The sequence below is a fragment of the Pogona vitticeps genome, chromosome 6 (assembly GCF_051106095.1).
Source record: "Pogona vitticeps strain Pit_001003342236 chromosome 6, PviZW2.1, whole genome shotgun sequence".
NCBI classification, from domain to species: Eukaryota; Metazoa; Chordata; class Lepidosauria; order Squamata; family Agamidae; genus Pogona; species Pogona vitticeps.
The window spans coordinates 88,476,826-88,499,664 of record NC_135788.1 but is presented as its reverse complement, the minus strand read 5'-3'; the positions used below and the strand labels follow the sequence as shown (position 1 = coordinate 88,499,664).

At 42.0% G+C, this 22,839-nt stretch overlaps 1 protein-coding gene and 1 long non-coding RNA gene across 2 annotated transcripts in view; one reads left to right on the top strand and one right to left on the bottom strand.

The window, feature by feature from the left end:
- ITGB3 (integrin subunit beta 3) overlaps positions 1-10,822 on the bottom strand; it is a 51,405-nt gene extending 40,583 nt beyond the window's left edge. The window contains exons 1-2 of the mRNA XM_073004160.2: positions 10,542-10,822; positions 4,272-4,357 (exon numbers count right to left, since the gene is read on the bottom strand). Coding sequence (XP_072860261.2) covers positions 4,272-4,357; positions 10,542-10,611 — 156 coding nt within the window. The 5' untranslated portion in view covers positions 10,612-10,822. The remainder of the gene's footprint in view (positions 1-4,271; positions 4,358-10,541) is intronic.
- Positions 2,292-7,677, top strand: LOC144583625 (uncharacterized). Its single transcript, XR_013537528.1, has 2 exons — positions 2,292-2,448; positions 6,263-7,677. It is a non-coding gene; the product is annotated as an uncharacterized LOC144583625 (long non-coding RNA).
- Positions 10,823-22,839: the final 12,017 nt, after the last annotated feature.

Here is a 22,839-nt window from a genome sequence, read left to right as displayed (position 1 = left end):
TCTCCTGTGTGAAACCATGAAGAGCCACTGCCAGTTAGTGTAGACAAGAGATGAACAAAGTACATCCTATGGATCACGTGCATCTCCAGAGGCCCAAATGTGTCCCCCAGCATCTTCACATAATCCTCCCCCCATTTTTTTTTTACTTTTAAAAACTAATGACTCAGTCACTTCCTGGTGCCCCCCCCCCCCAGATGCCATGTTTTGGCTCCCCAACACTTTGCTCCAAAATTCACCTATAGATGGCACAAGAGGGCTTTATCAATTTAAAAAGGCAATCTTATAAGGAAAATATTTGATGGGTAGATGGAATGCTGGAGCAGGCATGGTTCCCCAAAGTAAAGAGAAGTGTTTTTTGTTTGTTTGTGTGTATATATATCAATGCATTCCAATATAATCTTGGTGTCATTCTAATATGGTGCCTGGTACTAAGTGATTTTCAAATTCAGTGTTCCTGGAACACCTTTACATAGCATGGAATGGGTTTACTATCAGTAGTTTACTCTGGGGCAAGATGGAGACAGAGCTAGTTAACTGAGGGGGTTTTTTTAACAGCAAATCTAGAATAATAGCAACTACTGGTGGTATGACACATAGGCACATGTGGCCATTTCCTCCTTGCCAAAAGCAAGCTGCTCTGAATCTGATGCATCATCAGTTTAATTAAAAACATCCTGGGAAGATATTCAAAATGCCTTAGAAGATCAAGGAGGATGGAGATTTCTGATGGAATTAAAAGGTTCTGCTACATGGGATTTAGCAGCCATGAGAAACATTCTTCAAATACTTTAAGAGGATTCCACTTTTAACTGAGTTTTCATTACTTAAATGAAGAGCATTATTGGATTTCTTTGTTCTTGGCAGCAACTCCCTCTCTCTTTAATATGTCTTTTGTGAGGAACTTTTAGAAGGATGGGCCCTGGTGCTAGCCAATTATTGCTCTCCTGATTTAAGCTACAGAAGAAATCATAATAGACTTATTACTTTTTTAAAAATATATATTTTAAATCACTTGTGAAACTAGTTTATTTTGAATTATTTCAGCATATGTGAACATCTCTCTCAGTGTAAATTTTGTCTGTGGGATTTGTTAAGTAAAGTGGTTTTGGGCTGCAAGGAAACCTTGTACTCTGATATTATATTATATATATATATATATATATATATATATATATATATATATATATATATATATATATATATATATATATATATATATATATATATATATATATATATATATATATATATATATATATATATATATATATATATTCTATCTGTAATATTGATCTAGTGCTATCCCACTTTAAAATAAATAAAAATCAAAACAAATATTAAAAAGAACACTGGTGGTGGCAGCAGCAAGTGGCTGTGAAAGGCATGTGCGCTCACCCATGTCAGAGCCTCTCTGCTCTCCCTCACCCCATTCCTCCTGCTTGCAATCAAGCCCAGAGAAAATCAGAAAAACAGGAGTATGACTTAACTTTTTTAAAAGATGAGAAAAGAGAGCCAGCAGAGAGAGGAAGTTTAGGTGAGGCAAAATCTCCCTTCTTTGAAAGCCTGGAAGTTGCCAATCTTATCAATTTCTCTGCTCAGTTTCTCTTTGCCACTTACTAGTCTGCCTTCCCTCTCCCAGTCGCTGGTTCCTTCTTCTTTATCCTCATGTGTGTGTGTGTGTGTGTGTGTGTGTGTGTGCGTGCGTGTGTGTGTGTGTGTGTGTGTGTGTGTGTGTGTGTGTGTGTGTGTGTGTGTGTCAGGTTATAGGGAAACCTTGCTGTCTGATTTGTTTTATTTTTGTTCTATCTGTAATATTGATCTAGCGCTATCCCAGTTTGAAAGAAAAAAGTAATACCACAGTAGCAGCAGCAAGTCACTGTGAAAGGCAGCCAATGCAAGGGTGGGTGGGTAGAGGATAAAGTCTCAAATGCACCATTTCTAAAAGCCCATGTACCTCCTCAACCAAGATACAACACAGTTTAAAAATGGATTAAAAACTTTCCAAAGAGGATCCACACACCGAACCAAAAACCATATGACTACCATGTGACTTTAAACTGTCTTCAATCCATCTCCCAATTCATTTTATAGTGTAACTGTACCCTTAGTCAACTATCTACTCCAGAAGATTTGTTCAGGCCTTGCCTGGATTGCACTCCAATGTCACTTTAACATGTTTATTCAAGTGTAGAAGGACTTTTGTGTGACTAGTGTTTGCATTTATTGTACTTAGCCCGCTGTTTAGTGCTGAATTTATTTTCTGTTCCTATTCATTGTTTTTATTTTTATAACCAGTGGCTGAGAGACTGACCTTCCACAGTGCTTCCTGGGTGAGCATGGGCCAAATCATCTGGAGGCTAAGCATGAATGGATAATGGGATTATGAGTCCTGCCATTTGTGCAGGCTTGAGCAACCTCCTCCATCTCAGAACACCAACAAAAGGACTGGTAAGCCACTTCTGTATGGTTTATATTTAGGAAACCATGTAAGGATTGCCATAAATCAGGGTTGACTTGACAGCATATTATTGTTAGCATCAGTGTATGGATAATGTTATTATGCAGTATAGCTACCAGGCGATGCTGGGGTTCATTTTATCTGGATAGATTCAGAATATGATATTTATTTTTGATAGGCAGAGTAAATTACATTCTTGTTTAGCTACTTGGTTGGGATGTTCTAATTTAATGTTAGTCTTTCGTTACACATTAAATCCCATCAACTAACTTGAGCTCCACTGTGGCAAAAACAAAACACCCATTTTTAACCCAAGAAGGATATCAGTTTGTTGACACAAAGGCAGGAACTACGTGTTCGCAGATAACCTTTAATGAGCTTTTCACTGCAGGTTATCTGCAAAAAGGTGTGAAATGGTCTCTTTTACACTGCCTGTTTTAATGTGAGTCTTAACATTGATGCAGGATATAGAGCAGCTGCCAGCTGCCCCCCCCCCCCATACACACACGCTTTGAAGCATCCTGATGCTACTGACACTGTCAGGGTCAAGGCAGCAGCTCACCTACTTGACATATTGTGAAAATGGAGCTGCTGGAATTGCTGCCCCCGCCAAAGCCAGCATTGTCAGCCAGCCAGTGCTATGGTATCTGGGAAGCCCCCTGGCAATGTTGCTCTGGCCGGGGTGGGGTGGGGGTAGGGAGTGTAGCTCCAGCAACGCCATTTTTGCTCCATGTCAAGCAGGCAAGGACTCTGCTGCCATGTCTCCATTGCTGTCAGTAGTTGGGAAGCTTCCCAGCACTGGCCAGCCAGCAGCGGACATCCTAGTGTGGTTTTTAAAAAGTGCCTTGATGCCCTTGTAGAACCAAACCAGGGCTTGCACTGTGTGTAGTGACAGTAGTTGCTGCAAATTCCCTCTGGGTTATTATGCTTATCAGTTATAATAAATTGGAGTGAGTGAGTGAGTGAGTGAGTGAGTGAGTGAGTGAGTGAGTGAGTGAGTGTGTGTGTGTGTGTGTGTGTGTGTGTGTGTGTGTGTCTGTGTGTACACATATATATTTCTACTTTCTACATCCTGAGACTTCGTCTCTCATTTATAACCTAGCTCTATGTCAAACAGGAATGAGAAGTGAAGGCGGTGTGCCTGCCTCTCCTTGCCCCATCTCTACGATTCCTGGTGGAGGTGCTTTCCAGGTGGCCTTCTCAGTTTCCTGTGTCAGGACCTCAAAGAAGGTGGACCTTCAGGGATATTCATTCATGCGGGAGGAGATGGAATGGCTGGGGAGGGGTGTCAAGATCTTGTCCTTGGTGGCAGTGATGGCCACTCCAAGCAAGGGGAGCTGCAGCCAGTGGTCAGTAAATGAAGTGAGTGGCTAGTCTGAAATGTTTGGGAACCACTGCACTATCAGGATATGCCCTCTCCTTGCAGATGGATGTGGAATCGAGGGAGAGTAAATTGTTAGGAATTGTGAGAAAAATCCAGTGTCCCAACTCAACTTTTATGTCACATCTGTGGTGCATGTACCAACTGAATGATTGCTCTACACCTTCCATTAGATTTTAATATTTATTAATATTAGTTATCTTGGGCTTTCCTGTTTAGAATGCAATGCTGAAATAAAATTACAAAAACTAATTCATAAATAAAATTGTTAGAATGTGTGTATGTGTATCAGAGAGAGAGAGAGATTGAAAGAGGGAGGGAAGGATCTTGTTTGTTGCAAAAGTAAAAGAAAACATAGATGTTAACTAAGAAACTGAAGGTAAAAAATCAGAAAAGATACATACAGTAAACATAATATTGGTTTAGCCTCACCTCTTTGGAACACCAAGCACATTGTGGATTCACAGTTAAGCACTGTTGACATGAGTTCACCCCTCGTGTAACACAGATGTTATTACCTGAAACACAAAAAGCGGACAAGAACTGGATTGTCACCCTGAACAGGGGTGTCAGGAGTGACTGGCGGCAACAAAGCAGATGATACACAAGTACCTTCCCCCTTTCACTGGTGTAGGACTCCTTGATATCTGGTGACAATTTAGTTGCTGCTTTTGCTGGTTAGAACTTTGTACTTTCTCAGTGAATCCTTTCAGTGATAACTCAAAACACATTTCATTTTCAGGAAAAGCTCATAAAAATCCTACTCATACACCTACTATTACACAATCATCACACTGAAAGATATCCACTTATCCACAATGCCTTCTTCTGAAAGATTCTGACATCTGTCAGTTGATGGCAAAGCAAGCCTAGACTCATACAAACTATTGAATAAGAAACCACTTAAGCAGGAAATGTGCTTAAGATCACATAAAGATTTTTGAATTTTTCATGGACTGCTTGTCTTCATCCTAGTAACAATTTAAATAGGGAATACTGAAGTGAAGGCAAAATTTTTTCCAATTGCAAAGAAAAAAAGAGACCTTTAAAAATTGTGAGAGATATTAGTCTATAATCAAATCCCAGATATCGAATTTCCATATGCTAATCTGCATCTTATATTTTAAAAGTCAGGATCCAAATGTATGATTTCTGGTTTCTGCAGTCTGAATATGTTTCTGCTTTAGTGAGTCAGTTTCACCTCTTCAGTTTGTATGGAAATGTGTGCACCTGTGTTCGTGTGCATGTTCAAATGCTAACAATAAATCTTGAGATTCAGCTCCCCTAAAGAGTGACAAATATATCTCAGTTCTTGAACATGTAGAAAAAACCCTCAAGAAGCAAATTGGTATAACATATTGAATCTTTCCTCCACATATTTAGACTGCAGAAACCAGATCTGAGAATGTTTTGTTGTTAAAGATGCTTGGCTGTCATCCAATAACAGTTAAAAGAGCCTAAATGTTGACATTCCGGTCTCTAGATCTGAAATGGAAACATGTATGCACTTTAAATATTAGTTTCTGGTGCAGAGGGGAAAAGTCCAGATATTAAATTCATTGTGAAATTTTTGCTCTGTACAATATAATATTTTCTGCATTCCTTGAAATTTTGCAAGACTGATCTGGAAATATATCTAGGGAGTTAAAGAAGTTTACGTATGCAGATTCCAATATAGCTGGAGTGATACATTCCTTGGGGTATTATCTGCAATATCTGAACAGCAGCGAAGAAAGCAATGTATCAACATAACGAAATCTTCCTTATCTTAAATTATGCCCTTCAGCTTAAAATAATAACCCTAATAATAATTTGAACTACTAGACACATAAGAGGAAAACTAGGTTTGCCATAGCATGTACAGTTGGTAGAGCCGCTCACAAATTTGAATCAAGGACTACCAGATCAAAAATTGTTATAAGCAGCAGAAAACATTACCAGACCTGGCCCACTATATTTTGCTGCCTGAGGCAAATGATAACATGATGTCTGCTCCCATTCCATGTACAGAAACCATGTAGGGTTATAGTTAAATACCGCTCTGATAACTGTTGATGGGATGGAATTGTGTCTTCTAAAAACCTACGAAGAACTTTTTAACTTAAAAGGGTGGAGAACAAATAGCAAAGCAATGTTAGCTCTGTATTTTAACACCTAGTGCTACCCTCACAGCACCAGAATCAATCATCTGAATCAGTTGCCTCCCTCTGCCTAATGGTTTATGAACACTGCCTACAGTGATTAGTACAACAAGTTACAACAAGCTATCCTTCGCGTTGTGGGTGAGTGAGTGGCTGTGTGCATGAGAGAACAGTATTCCAGAGACTCTGGTAGTTCATTGCTCCTCATTCTTTTTCCTTTTTTTTTCCTTTCCTTGCTGCTACATCCCCCTCAAATGACCACGTATGTCTGCTGACTCATAGACTGTTGCTCCTGTGGCTCCTACAGGCTGAAGATTATGCAGTTCTGAGAAACTGTTGATTAACACCCTGGGTTATTATTAACTTTGTGTTGGCTTGTCTAAGGGATCCAGCTTTTCCCTCTTTTCCATGAGGTATTTCCTTCTGTTTTGTAATTCTTAGTGGGGGATTTTTAGTAGGTGGGGAGTGTTTGGGGAATTTTTATGTGTATGCATGTGGGTCTGGTCTCTGGGTGCCTGTGTGGATTTCGTTGTATGGGTATGTATATACTTACAATGACAATAAATTTGATGATTTGATTTGATTTGATTTTAGTCTGTGAGTTTCTGAAAACACCATTGATCCATTTCTACCAAAATCTTTCTCCTCCAGCCATACTTCACATCCCTGGTCATTTTTTCCCATAGCCCTGAAAGCTGACAAATGGGTAGGCGGGTGCCTTGTTGTCTTATCAAAAGATAACAGAGATTGGATTTTGCTTTTGTTTCAATGACAAGTATGGATAGTAGGGAACCGTTTATAGATGAAGAAGTGGCCATGTGGATATATAGTAGAGGGAGGGAGTGGAGTCTATAAAGAAACAGGGAACAGAAAGAAGGAGAAACAGATAACCATGCAAAGAACCCAAATTCCCATCTTTCTCTGAAACCATCAGGATAATAACCTTGTGGTCGTCACCTACATCCTACTGAGGTCAAGGGTAACACACAACCATTTATTCTAATGAAGCTAGATTGTGGCCTTGCTGGGTCAAGTCACAGAATGTCTAATCATCTGGAAAAATGCTACCCCCAAAAACAAAACCACCACCACTGTGAGGTTTTAAAACTTGTGGGAAAGAAAAGGGTGGGAACACTGGAAGTCTTTAGAAATATAATGTCTATATCAGAAACAACATTCTGCCCTGAGTTGTCAAATACAAACTTTTTCTGGTTACTGCCAGAACTTTTTGGTAACTTTTCTGGTTGCTTACAGGGACAGAGTTTTGGAGGTACTGAACAAGGAGAGGCAATTACAACCTCTCCTAGTCTTTATATTTACATTTCTGATTTTGCGTAGACATCCAGCTAGATCCAGATGGGGTAATCACTCCTCTTTCCTTATGAAATGAAATGACATTTCCCCCAATCACCTGTTGGTAGAAGCCTATAGGAATCATGGCCTTAGGAATGACTCTTTCTACAGATGAACTCATGCGTGGAGAGAGTCACCAACACAAATCAAGGCTTTCCAAATCTCTGAATATTTCTTGTTCTTTTTCTCATGGTTGGGACTTCTGTTATCATTGGTATAATTAGTCTAGCCACTTTTTCCTGGTGATTCACCCATGCCCTGGTATAACATGATTAACAGCAACTCATTGTGATGGCTGCATCAGTAGCAGGGGAACAAGACCGATAAAGAGAGAGAGAGAGAGAATGAAAAAGAGGGAAAGGGAGATTGAGAAAGGATTTTTGCCTTCCCGTCTGGTTTCTAGACTCCCCAGAGGTTGATTCTGTGGAAACAGGATGCTGGATTTGACATGCCTTTGGTCTGACCCATACAGCAATTCTTATGTTCTTACATGGTTGGTGGAAAATACACCCATGTTTCAGAAGAAAATGGACCAAATTTGGAAGAAGGAATAAAAACCATTTGCACAGCATACTTGAGCTTCCAAGTTGTAGCCAAGTTGGGAATGATGGGGAAGGGTTCCTTCAAGATCTGAGCCTGAGTGATTTAGTACATTTTATTAGATGTACACTCTTTTTCTACCATCAGCTCTTCAATGTAGCAATGTATTAATGTAACATTCTCATCCCTTTTTTGTTTTCCTTCCCATTCTCCAAACGTTGACCTTGTCTGTCGGTCATGGTTCTCCTATAGCCTGTGCCACTGATGGCGAACCTTTTTGAGCCCAAGTGCCCGAACTGCAACACAAAATCAACTTATTTATTTCAAAGTGCCAATACTGCAATTAAAACCCGAATGCTGCGGTCTTAGTTTAGGAAAAAAACCTGCTCCTGCACTGCAAGGGTTAAATGTTTGCTGTTGTGTTTTTTTCCTATGGGTGGTATTAACAAATAAATACTTACCGGTCCTCCAGTCCCCCACTGGATTAGATTGGTAATGGTCGCCATTGCACCCCTCTGCTGGACCACTGCACCAGCAGAAGGGAGTACCAAAATCCAGGATCAGAGGACAGGTAAGTATTTCTCTATGGCGACTTATGGCTCATGTGCCCACAGAGAGGGCTGTGTGTGCCAGCTATGGCACATATGCCATAGGTTCGCCATCACTAGCCTATGCCCTCCTCAGCATGATATAACCACCAGCGATCACTTTGTGAGCACATTCAGCCTACTCAATTATCTTCCTGAGTCTAAAGCACTGTCCCAAGTCCTGGCAAACAGTGGGTTCCCTCATTCTCTGGCATCTACCTGTACGCCGATTTCCCCCACAGACCACAGGGATTGTTTAATGGCCCAGCAGCAAGAAAGCAGAGAAAACCCAGGTCCTCTTCTGTATGAGGTATCTTCCATTCACACTGTATTTATGGTCTGGAACAGAGGGTGGCTGAATAAACTTATGGACCACCATACTCAACTTACAGACTGACCAGTGAGAAGTTGAACAAATTGCCTTACCATCTTCACAGTACACAAAAAAATTTAGGAGGTGGCTAACTATGATCTGATAAGATACAATTTTTTTTACTATACTTTGAAAACACACCTTTCTAGTAAAAGAAACATTTGTTGTTGTTTAAGAACAACCTTTGGGTAAACAGACTGCAATCTTAGACATACCTATCTTGGAGTAAGGGTGTGGCTACATTGGAGAGCTGAATCAGAACGATTTGGCTTTGCTGCAGTTTTAATCACAACTTGTATTACGTCTGAAATCTCGAACAGTGCCCACACAGGGGCTGTAGATTGATTTGGGAGTTCACTGTTAATGCTGGTTGTGATGCAAGTTGCATTCCAGCCCACAGCTTCCCCCACTCCCTGGTTCCTTCCTTCCCTCCTGGTCTAGCCTCTGCTGATCCATTAATGGTTTGCACCTCAGAGGAGTCCTGTAGCCCAGAGCAGGAGGAGGTGCAGCAGAAGCCAAGGAAAGTTATGCCTCAATCAGGACACCCACACAGAACCGTGAGACTTTTCCCAAGGGTTGGGATGAAGCAGCCAAAACTCCAACTGAAATGTCTCAGAAATCCCCCAGACGGGGTAGGATTCTTACATGTTCAACTAGGAAAGATCCACAGGAGGGGTTGGCGTATGTGTTGGCTGGATGCCAGGATACCGCATGATGTAAGAGAAGAGTCGTAAGTGTCCCCTGATATGGTTCAGAAGGACCCAGAGAGGGAGGATGTGCCAGCACAAATGTAACAGGAATTGTTTGCAAGTAACCAGATAGAACTTCCCTGGCTCTCAGCCAAGAATCATCTGTGGGGATCCTCCTAACTCAAACTTCACACTACTACATTTCTGAAAAACATTTCTATAAAAATAGAAAAATAACATGGAAAAGGCACATCATAGTCTCAAAATATAGAATACAGACAATCAAAAGTTAGGACAGTAATTTTGCAAAACACATCATGATTCACAACTTAGAATGATTCTATTTAGGATCACCTCTTATCCGCCACTCATTAGTTACTACCTTCCTTTACTTTCAAGTAACACATACAGGAATTACTGATCTCTGATGGCATGAATTGTTTAAATAGTTTTAAGCTTATTTAAACTACTTTATGTCACCAAAGATCAGTAATTCCAACATGTGTTACTTGAAAGTAAGAGAAGGTAGTAACTGATGAGTAGTAAGGTAGTAACAAAGGAGTGGTGGGAAGGAGGTGATCCAGAAAATTCCTGTTCTACCTTCTGATGTTCCCCTTGGTGTTCTTAGATGTTAGTCCCCCAAGCACCCTTGTCTCTGCCAAAGTCTTCTCTGCCCCTTCCTACATCTGTGGGAGATGTTTTCTTTGACTATTTCCATTTTATTTTTAACTGTGAAATGAACTCTCCTCCACACTTTCACAGGGAGGACCAGAACTGCCCGGGTCAATTTCCAAACAGGCTCTCAGTGTGGAAACAAAAAGGTTTCCCACACCCCAAAAGTTTTAAAGTTCTCAGCTGAGTCAACCAAAAAAAAAAATGGAAAAGCGGAATTAATCACCCCCGGGGAGTATGGGGCGCAGCGGTGAAGAAAGAGAGGGAGAGGACGGGGAAACAGAAAAGTGGAGGCAATAACTTCCCGCCAATGCGGAGGGAGAGCGGCGGGTGAGCGCACGACTTACCCCAGACTCTGGCGGCGAAGAGAAACAAGCAAAGGCTGGGGCGGAGAGTCGGGAAGGCAAGTTTGCCCATGGTGCGGAGTCTCCGGAGGCTCGGAGCGCGACCGAAGTTGGGCGCAGCTGGAGAAGCGCCCCCAGCACCGAGGAGCGAAGGATGAGGAGTTGTATCTATGACAGATAATATATGTCCTGCTCGCAGACGAGGAGAGGAAACAGCTGTCAGAAGGGTCACCGAGTGCCCTCGTCTGACGCCTCGGGTTCCCGGAGCTTTTTTGCACGATCCGCCGCCCGGAGAGGGGGCAAAGCGAGGCGGCGGGGGGAGGGAGAGAGTTCGTGACTCTACTTTCCCGCCGGCTCCGACAACCTTTGTCTGCCTCGGCCGGCCAAAGGTTCTCTTTCCTCTTTCCTCACGTCGTGGGCGAATTTGTTTTTATTGGTGTTTTCTCCAGCGGCAAAAATGAACTCGAGCCCACTCGCTCTTGCGCTTGGAAAACAAGCAAGAAATGAGACGGCTTCCTCACCCACCCCCCGCCACCCCGCTACTCTCTGAACAAGGAAATAGTGTTTCACAAAATCCCGAGCTTAAAGAAAGGGGGAAAAATCGGTCCCTGTTTAAGCCTTTTTTGGCTTTGCTCCCCTTTTCGGTGGTTGTAACCGTTTAAAACAAAGGAGCAGCAAGCTTGCCATACGAATCAGCAGGACCTCCTCTCTTCAGTAGAACGAGGCAGCTGCCTCAGGTTGCAGATACTGGGGGGGCGGCAGTGGCAATGATAGCCCCCAGTCACCCTCCTCTCTTATCAAGCGGTATGTGACACATAGCGTGTCCTGCACGCGCACGCGCACGCGCGCACACGCACCCCAAAATTAGTTTGTTGTCTTCAGTGTTAAATTAAGATTTAACTGTGATTCCTGTCACCCTCTGACCCAGGAATGAGGGAGGAGCCCCGTCACATCCTTTGCCTCCAGCAGCATAAAGTCATAGGTCAGCACCGCCAACGAAAAGGAAGGGGGCCTTGCGGATTCAGATTCCCGCTCAAACTAAGCCATTAGTGTATTCCCTTGATGCCCATCTATTAAGTCAGAATTTTTAGATAAGGATGCTAGATTACTGAGAATTTCTGCCCCAGTCCAACACTCTGCAGTGTCCCCTCTAGCTTCTTGAGCCTTGGCATTCTTCACACACTTAGTCTGCTATTCCCCATGCACTTCCAAGCGTCTTCTCACATCCATAGTAGTAGTAGTACTGTAGTAGTAGTAGTAGTAGTAGTAGTAGCAGCAGCAGCAGCAGCAGCAGTAGCAGTAGTAATCATCATCATCATCAACAACAACAACTGTATCACAACTCATCTGTAAATGTCCAAAGATTACACAAACAGATTACAGAGTTAGACATGATAGATTGGTAAAATTAGTGAACTGGTCATTATGGGGAAAAAAAAAAACCTCAGGCAGAGAAGGTGTCAGAAAATGAGGAAGTCAAGATCTTGTGCGATTTCTGGATCCAAACTGACAGACACCTTGAGCATAACACACCAGACATAGTAGTAATAGAGCAAAGAAATGTCTGGATCATTAACATTGCAATTCCAGGGGATGCCGGTGTTGAAAATAAAGAATTGGGAAAACTAACAAAGTACAGAGACCGAAACATCTCATCTCTGGAAGAAACACACTTCAATGATCTCCATAGTCTTTGAGGCTTTGGGAACAATATCAAGACATTTCACGTAGTATTTATTTATTTATTTATTTATTTATTTATTTATTTATTTATTTATTTATTTATTTATACCCTACCTATCTGGTGAATACGACCACTCTAGGTGGCTAGTACTATAAGCAGTTGCAGATCTCAGAAATCACACCATCAGAGCTACAAAAAATGGCATTAGGAACAGCATACATACTGTGTCAATATTTAACAGATACTTAGGTTTTTGATTACAATTTGTATCTGTTATATAATACCACTCAATGGTTTTATAATTTTGACTGTGCCTGGTGTTTAATGATGATGATGGTGGTGGTGGTGGTGGTGGTGGTGGTGATGATGTGGCATCAAGTCAGTCCTGATTTATGGCAACTCTGTTCATGGTTTTCTCATTGAGGGTACTGAGAAGTGGTTTACTATTCCCTTCTTCTGGGGTGCCCTGGGACTGTACAGCTTGCCCAAGGCTGCACAGGCTGGCTCAGAGATCAGAATATTTCTATTACAAAAAGAACACAAAGATTCTCAGGAAGTTGTACTCAGAACTAAGACATTCTGCACTTCTTCATATATACTCATGTATAAGGCAATTACTCCCTTGATTACAGTCATAGAAAAGTGAAGTTGGAATGGGCCTACAAGGCCATCAAGTCCAAAACTCCTGCTCAATGCAGGAATTGTCAAATTCCATATATCACCAAGGTTGTTTAGATTATGTGGAGGAGGTATATGTTTTACCCAATCTTGTGGAGATATCATAGCCTCTCTATAATTTGCAAATAAGTCCTATGGCATGGCTTTTCTCCAGAAAGCTTAAACAATTTGAGAATACATGGTGACTGCAACTTAGGAAATTACATAAAGGTTACTAGATATGTATCCCTCAAATATATGTTATCAATCTGTGTCCGTCCCCCCCGCACCTGAACAGAAAGAAAAATAGAAGAATAGCAAATTGGGCAAAACAGTGTATATTTGAAGGTGTGTATTTTTTTCCCCTAAAAACTTGCCCACAGTTTGCCTTGGTCTTTCCATGCTATTTCTTTACTGCCCTCTTGTGCCCAGAAATGCAAGCTTTACATAAGACATTGGTTGGATGGGTTTATACCAGAACCCTGTTTGTTTCTATGCCACCATTCCTTGTAGCCTTATCAAGCACCATTGCTATCTCACAAGCGTACCTCTAAGATACCATCTGGTATTTGCTGTATAAATGACATGACCAAGAGCCACACGCACAGGATTGCGATTACAGAAGTTGCAGGACGTGTAGTTGTTTCAAGTTCCTCTTTCTTTCTTTGGTTCCATGCTGTAAATACATGTACACCTTCACTGTTGTGCAAGAGTGCAGATTTTAAAAATAAATTGTATGGTTATTCACAGCTATAGGTTATGTGCTATAGGTTCCTGTGCACTTTTACTGTTGTGCAGGAGTGTAGGTTCTAAAAATAAAATGTATGGTTATTCACGGCTGCACAGCCATATAGGTGTGTTTTGCAAAGTAGCTCCCTCCCACCACCACCCCCTCCACAAATTGGATTTCATGGTTTCATGTCTTTTTCCATCTACCCCACTTAAGGGCAGTTCAGAGCTTGGCATTCTTAGAAATTAATCCTTTCCAGATCCCAGTCCCACTGAACAAAGGGATTGTTCTTCTTTGCTATTATTTCATTTTTTAAAAAAAATAATGGTCCATAATCATTCTAAAATCAAATAATAATGTACCATCAAGTCAATGGGGGGGGGGGACACTTTGAGACTGTGCAGTTAGACCAAGGCCACACAGGGTAGGTCAACTTGCGGGAGGTACAATGGGGAATTGAACTCGCAGCCTCTGGTTCTGCAGCCAGATACCTAAGCTATTGAGCCATGTTCATTCTAGAAGGAGATAAATGTGTCCCAAACTCTGAGAGCCTTATTATCAAAATTTATGCAAGGACAGAACAGTGAAGAGAAGAAGAGAGATAGAAATGGGGAGGAGGTGGGGAGAGAAGGATCCTCTGTTCTCTGGAAGGAGAATGGAGCAGTAAAGACAAAGCAAGAGTCAAAGAGAATGCAGGGGGACACATTGTGAAACTGAATCTACAGCTTTAAAGTTTCTCCCATCAATAACACTACTACACTGAAACATACGAGCGTTAGGGTGAGACTAGATGGCCATACTGGATCAGGCTAAAGAGGGTCGCTGAAGGTCACAGAGAGGTGATGTATGTCATTTGGGGTGATCCTTGGATCTACATGCAAGGGCTGAGTGGTTTGGGGGCAGAAAACCATGCCACACCTCAAGTGACTGTATGTAGTCTATCTCTCCCTTGAAGGGAAAGAAAAGAAGAAGAAAACTAGGGGGGGGGGAAGAGACAAAAAAAATCAGAAACAGATCCCCCTCTTTATGCTCTCCTGTCTCTTCCTCTATGGGGCAGGGGGAAGAAGCTTTCATTTAGATTAGGCCTTGGGAGACCTTTGCTGAATTCCCTCCTTTGGTCATGGAAACTCACTTAGGGGATGTCAAACAGAAAGAGCTCTGTGAACTTCTTGCATACTTTAAAAACCAATTCAGTGCTATGTCACTTGCAAAAAACTTTGACTCAATGACACTTAACAACACACAAGAATACCTACGTGAACAACGTGGTAGGGGATGGAATCTATATAAAAGGTGTCTGGAAAAAATTTGAATTTTTAAAAAGAAGTATTGGGGAGAACAGGTTAGAAAACATTCTATATTCTGCAGCCATGTTGGTCTATATTCACAGAGCATGTTGTCTGTGAGATTCTGACAGTTTAATATGAGCTTAAGCTTCTGTGGAGTACATCCCATTTCTTCAGATGCATGGAGTGTTGCCTCAATAAACAATTATATATACATGAGAGGACTTACACGAAATATAATAGAAACACAGAAGGTCTTGCAGCCAAGGATATGGCCTTGACAATAGTTGCCAAGGATTATTTAACATCTTAGAAGATGACAAATGCTGATCTTAATGGGTAGTCATTAAGCATTGTTCAAAGACAGTTGGTGATTATATGTGATAAGTACATCCAAGCAGATTTATGCATGTATAGGGGAGAAACTTCCTTGTCAAAGGCAAATATAAATATACATAGGAACAAAATTCTACTGTCCTTTAGTGCTAGTGTAACACAAACTTTTGATGATGCATAAATTGAGACGTCAGCACAGACACCATCACTGTTGCACACTGAGGGTTTGGCTACATGACTAGGCTGGAGCCGGTTGGTACAGGTTGAATAGGGTGGCTAGGAAGCCTGGTTTGCCATTTCGTGCGATCCAAATGACATAAGGACCTCAAGAACCCCTAAATGATCTGCAGCAGCCCAATGTCAATTTGCCAGTGTTTGGAAGAGACTTCAGAAGAGGTCCACTTCAGGATAATGGTGAATGAAACACCTCTTTGACTCCATTGTGAGAATTTTTTAAAAAGTGTATTAGGGCAGCACAGATGCACTGTATCATTTTAAAAAGTCAAATAGAATATTTCCCCCTGGAATGCTCTGGGGGGCAGGCTGGTTCATTCTGGCAAAGATACCATCTAATCAGCGGCTTCAGGAATGAACCAGTATGTCCTCTCAATGGATCAAACTGTGGGCTAAATGCCTCTGCAGTCACCTGATGAATCAAATGGCCCGGAGCATAACCAATGCCTATACTGACTTCCTAACTTGTGTCAATTTGCTGCCAAAATTTACATTACACTCGTGTGTGTAACTAGTAGGATGTACTTGCAAAATGACTTACTTGCAATTAGTCATATAGTTGACAGAAAGTACATTTAATTGAACCATGCCAATTCTAGAATAAACCATGAGTAAAGTGCAGAGCAGTTGCACCTTTAGTCATTCCAGGAGCCCTTTTGACAAACAAGCAGTATTTAAAATGCTTTATACATAGGCTTCCTTCAGTCTTGAGAGACTATGGTAATGTGCTCTATATGGAGGACTTGGAACAGCGTCTAGTGTTTCGTCGCTGTATGCAAAGCTGGAGTGTCCTCTCCAGGGCATGAAGCCTGGGTAGAATAATATGGAGGGTAAGCTGTTACCCAAACAGCAAATCCCCCCTCTCCACCTCGCTGAAATAGTCCAATGGAAAGGCAAGGGCCAATACAACTGGTTCCAGTGACGTCGTAGGAGTTGCCAGAACGACACAAACTGCCTCTGGGACTCCGGCTCCAGATTTTGCCTCGAGGTTAACTCCTGAAGCCTTTTCCATCAGTGGATATAGCCACAAGGCAGTGGAGGTTTGGAATCAGAGTTTCCCTTCTCCTAGATGGGCTGCCTTCCCAGGCTGACGAGTCTAAGTTTAAATAAAATTAACCCATAAAATGAGCAAGCACAATCTCAAAGATGTTGACCGGTCCTGGGGAAACATTACTGAAAAGAGAATAGAACTGACCTGGCAAACTGAACTACCACAGTGAATCAACCCAAATCAACACAGGAAACACTCCCTATCTGGTTCTACCCTTCTACATAATAAACGTTTCATCAGTAGCAGCTCGTCCATAAGGGCAGCTAGGGTGCTACCTCACCTCTGGCTCATGCTGCTTCCAGTCATCCCACTCTTGCCTGCCTCTTTACCCAACGGATATATTTGTCTGTGAATACATGTTTACCTGCCTGTCTTCGTGTGTGCTTGTTTAACTTCTGGAGGGAAGCGGGGCAGAAAGAGAGAACAAGAAATCATTCAAGAGCTTCCATTCTCACTCTGTCAGATGTGCCAGCCATGAAATATTGCCTTCTTCTATACAAGCCCATAATAATCATAAGATCCTCTTAAGCAGTCCTGCTGTGAGTGTCTCCACTGTGAGAAGTGGGTGGGTCCAAGGAATGGGTGTTCTTATTCGTTCCTTATTCCGGGGCATTTCTAAACCAAAACCTTGGTTTAGAAATGCCCTGCACAGAAAGGCCAATTCATCATCATTCTTATTCTTTTACATCTCTTTAAAACCTGAATTTTTAATGTTCTGAGCTATTGTGTGTGCTCTACCTTTCTTAATTATACCCTTTCATTTTCTCCAGATATTTTTATGCTGGACATTTTTAATATGCACTTCAAAGTGTTGTTCTAAGTTGAATTTTAACTGCATTTAAAAGACAAATTGGACTTAAAAAATGTAATATGGATAAGCTAGCTGTCTAGGTTTCCTGAAAATAGAAGCATGGAGAAAGGCATCTGCGGTAGAAGAATAATGATTGCACTTTTTCCCTGTAATAAACCCATCAACTGAGAAGCAACTCTGACCACATGGTGAACCGGAAGCATGACGTTAAACATTCCCTACATCGGAGTAGTGCTCAGCTTGAAGTGCACTCCCAAGACAGGGAACCTAATGCTGTCAGTCAAAAGGCATGAGGTAAGTTATTCCTTCATTTTGTTTCATCCTTTTCCACAGAAAGAAAAAGACAACCAGAATGATGAAAATTGTTTTATTTGTGTTCTGTGTTGTCAAATTCTAACGAATGTAGAGTGACCCTGAAAGGACTTTCAAGGTAAGTGAGATAAACAGGAAATGGCTTTACCATTTCTGCTCCCCTGTTTCCATAGCTAAGCAGGGATTCAGACCCTGTTCTTCAGAGTCTTAGTCTGTCACTCTATCCACTACATCAGTGGTCCCCAACCTTGGGCCTCCAAATGTTATTGGACTTCAACTCCCAGAAATCCTAGCCAGCAGAAGTGGTAGTGAAGGCTTCTGGGAGTTCTACTCTAAAAACATCTGGAGGCCCAATGTTGGGGAACACTGCACTACACCACACTAGAAATTGTTTGTTTAGGAAATGTATATTCTGCGATCTTGGGGTACAAGAGAATAGCAATAAAAACAATTATAACAATTCAAATACTTTAAATCAATTTAAAACATTAAAAACTACACACATATATTAAAGTCAATAACAACAAGGAAGCCTCCATAGCTTATTAAAGCCACGTCCTTAATCCCCAAAGGCCTTGCTGAATAATCGTGTTTTAATTTGGTACCCAGGGGACGTGGTGGCGCTGTGGGCTAAACCGCAGAAGCCTGTGCTGCAGGGTCAGAAGACCAAGCAGTCGTAAGATCGAATCCACGCGACGGAGTGAGCACCCGTTGCTTGTCCCAGCTCCTGCAACCTAGCGGTTCGAAAGCATGCAAATGCGAGTAGATAAATAGGTACCATCTCGGTGGGAAGGTAAACAGCGTTCCGTGTCTAAATCACACTGGCCATGTGACCACGGAAAGATTGTCTTCGGACAAACGCTGGCTCTATGGCTTGAAGAGCAGGATGAGCGCCACCCCCTAGAGTCGGACACGACTGGACAAAAATTGTCAAGGGGAACCTTTACCTTTAACCTTTACCTAATTTGGTACCAGAATGAGATTAGTGTCAGTGCCAGTGAAGCTTCTAAGGAAAGAGCATTCCATGAGGAGCCATACCTAAGAAAGCCCTTCCCTGTATCCCCATATAATCAATTGTGTGGGACACAGAAGCGACTCCCCACCCCCACCATCGATCAGCAGATTTTAGTAATTGGGTGCCAGGGACAGAGGTTGGGAGCCTGATTTCCCACTCTGCCTCCTGTGAGTACACACAGCCTATGTGGCCTTGGCCAAGCTGCACAGTCCCCGGGTGCCCCCAGAAGAAAGGAATGCTAAGCCACTTTTGAGGACTCTCTATCTGGAACCTAGCAGTTCCTCGCCAACCTAGCAGTTCAAAAGTATGTAAATGGAAGTAGATAAATAGGTACCACCTCAGTGGGTCATAGTCATGCTGGCCACATGGCAATGGAAACTGTCTTTGGACAAGCGCTGGCTCTACGGCTTGAAAAATGGGGATGAGCACCACCCCCCCAGAGTCGGACACGACTGGACTAAAATGTCAAGGGGAACCTTTACCTATCTGGAAAACCTGGAAAGGGGTCACAATAAGTCAGAATTGACTTGACAGCCTGTTGTTGTTGTTGATATATATGTTCCAAGCCATTCAAGGATTCATAGGTTATCATCAACAGCCTGAACCCAGACTGGAAACCAGTGCAATTCTTTCAGAACCGGTGTCATCTGTTACAAATGGAAGACAGCATCATCTGGACTCCCACAAAATTCTGAATTTGTGGCAGGCCAAGTGCAGGACAAAAGCTTTATTTGGAAGCATCCTAAGTGTGAGGAAAATAACTTCTTTGCAGTCCTAACTGTCATAACTGCAAGGAGAGGATACATTGCTTGCGGACCTCAGGAGGAATATTGTAGTCAACTAGTCACTGGAACAGGTATTTAGTAAAGATGGGTTCACTTACATCCACAAATCACAGAAGCCACATAGATCTGATGGGAGTTATGTCTTCCACTGCCTCTTCAGAAGGTGTCTTCCAAAGTATTTTGGTAGTGCTCTGCCTCTTCTGAGCACATCAACTATTTGAATTGAATATGTGGATATGAATTGAAGATGTGAGATAAATTCTTAGAGAAGTTTGCACCCACCCACCTTGCACAAGCTGTTTGTATACAGCTCACCTTAAGAAAAATGTTACCTGGCACTAGCAACAACTATGGCCACGAAATTTGGGGGCAGAGCCTGAGGAAGACGGACTACCACTGAAAGCTAGCTACCTATTTCATTTTTTCAGTCGTCCAATAAAGGTATTGCCTGCTTCTGCATTTGAATTGAATTGTTTCTCCTGGGCGGGAGAGGAATCTGAGCAAACAGCTCTCTGCCTGTGGTGGGGGATGAAGGTGGTGCTTATGAGCTGTTGGGGTGGAGGGTTTTTTTCCCTTCTTCCAATGAGTTGTTGGGTGTTTTTAGTTTTTTTATATATATATCATGCAGCTTAGAGACTTTACAATGCAGTGTGGATCTCCTGAGTTTCCAGCCCCTCACTGGCTGCACACATCTCTCTGTGACTGGAAATTTTGGTTTCTGGAATTGCCTTGTTGTTCCTGAAGATCTTGCAAAGCAGTGCTATTGAAAGGGCTCTTCCTTCCTTACCCTGATCTACGCTTTCCATCTCTCCACTCTCCTGTGCTGACAGTGAAAAGGAATCAAGGGGTGAAACAGACCGACTGCTTGTGAAGGAGTCTTCGCATCTTTACAGGGCTAGCTGCAAGAAGCAGTTCTGATTTCACTTGTTGCTCTTACCTTCTGGAAATTCTGGTGGATTACAATTTCTTAAAAATGAATGGGATTTTATTTAACCAAACACTAGTAGAAGAAGGGGTGTATTCCAATCAATCCCAAGATCTGGGCAGCACTCTGATTGGCTGCTGCAACGGGACAGGAACAGTGGTTGCCAGTGATGGGGGGGCCTCCGTCCTGATCCCAGATGAAAGGAACCTTTTCATCACCCGGGTGGTCCAGATTGCAGTTCTTTGCGTCCTCTCCTTGACTGTGCTCTTTGGGGTTTTCTTTCTGGGCTGCAATCTGCTCATCAAATCGGAGAGCATGATCAACTTTTTGGTCAAAGACCGTCGACCGTCAAAAGACGTTGGCATCGCAATCATGGGACTCTATTAAGGAAAGAACTCAGAGCACTTCTCTGTGGGTGATGGCGTGCGGGATTCTGCTGCGGAGGATAGAATAACATTGTGGAGTTTGGAAGAACAAGAGTCGCTGTGGCATCATGCTGCTTAGACAGAGTGACAAAAAAAGGCGAGAGAGAACAGAAGGAGAAAAGAGGGGTGGGAGAGAATAAAAAGGGAAGATTTTGTATGTATGTGACAAATGATAAAGTCTTGTGGGGGGAGGACATTCAAAAACAAAATCCATGTAGCAAGTTCTGTGCAAAGCTAAATTTCTGCTTAACACTGCATGTTAAAATGTTGTATGTTTTGCATGAACGGTCTATGTGCAAAGAGAAGAAAAAAGTGAAGATGCTCAAGTCTTTATTCTGTTTCCCTTGGATACCAGTCACTGGACACACAGCTTTTGTTACAAGTGTTCATGTCCAGATGCCTAAGTCAAATGTGATTGTGGGCAAGAGAAAGACAAATGTTAAGTATCTCAAAAGTAATAAGTGATGTGATGCTGTGTTATGCCATCCATCAAAGGCTTGAAGTTTTGGTGTGTGTGTACGTGCCTGCGTGCGTGTATTTGAGGGGACAGGTTTGTTCCATTTAATTGTATCCAGTCAAATGTGAAATTTTGCCATTGAGTGAGACTTGGTTCCATAACCCCTATCCCTCCCCCATCTCAAAAAACTTGCCTGAAACTGAGGATGTTTCCGGAGAATAGATTTTTATTATGCCTGTCTCATTCATGAAATTTCCTGAGGTGGAAGAGGAGTCCACATGTAATTGTATTTAACCCTCACATATTTCCCCATAATTTTTCTTTAATTGTTCTCTTTTACCACCACCACTACCCCACCCAACCCATCAAAGGAAGGGAAGGGTGGAACAGCTGCACAATGCCTTTTGACCACTAATAGTATGAGGAGGTCTCTCTATCTGGAAGCACCCAAAATCAAATCTGCTCTTTAAAAAAATGTACACAGATTCTTTTTAGATATTACTGTATGTGATAATAATTCCTTGGAAATATTTTGAATAACAAGGATGGGGTGATCAGTGGGGTTGTATGTTGCTTTTTAACTTTATAGTTTTGCAAGATCCTGTGAGAGCCAGAAAAAAAAAACAAATCAGAGGAGGAAGGGTTTGGGCCTCTCTTTTCCTGACAATATTATATCTTCACAAATATGGGTGTAGAGTTGACTCAATTCCTGTTGCATCTTTGTTCTGTTACATGAATGTGGTAGCAGGTTAAAAAAAGATAAAATATCTAAACCATGCTTCTTTGACTTGGCGTTTTGGACTAGCATGTTTTTGATCAACTCCAGCTGTGGCCAGTAGTCAGGGATGATTGAAACAGTAGTCCAAGAACATCTGGAAGGCATCAGGTTCAGAAGGATTGGTTTAAACTAAGCCTCTGGCAAGTTCAAACAAGATGCCACAGAACTGTCATTCCAATACAGTGTAAATTAATCTCCTCCTAAAATGGTGTAATGTGATGTAAAAATCAAAGAAAGAAATAACCCCTAAATATCTCAACAGAAATTTCTTCTTCAGTTTACAGAGGTTTACACTGTAGAGCATTCTGCAAATATTTAATATTTTTCCTTGGGCTTGTACGCTGTATAGAGTTTATTTTATTTATTATCTGCATATCTCCCTAAATTTACCTAAGAAGCTCCGAACTATGTACATTTCATCCTTGCAACATTCCAGTGAGGTAAGTTAGGCTGAGAAACAAAAGTGCACTCAAGATCACCTAATGTTACTTTGAGTGGTGATTGCAACATGGAGCTTCAGCAGTCCAAATCCCAATTTTTTTAAAACAAACAAAAAAGAAAATTGTTTAAAGACAGCGCCCATTCTCAATAATCATCCCCTCCTAACCCAACCAGCTATCAGACTGCCTAAAGAGAAGTTGATTGCCCACCAACTACATAATGGGTGCTCAGCAATCTCATCTTTTTCCAGCCTCAGGTCCACTGCAACAATAGATAGACTACCCAGATGGTAGATTAGCGGGCTTCATTCAGCCTGACGGCTTGTGACTGGTGTAAGTCTGGGCTGGAGGTTCAGAGATGGAAAACCCAGGCTT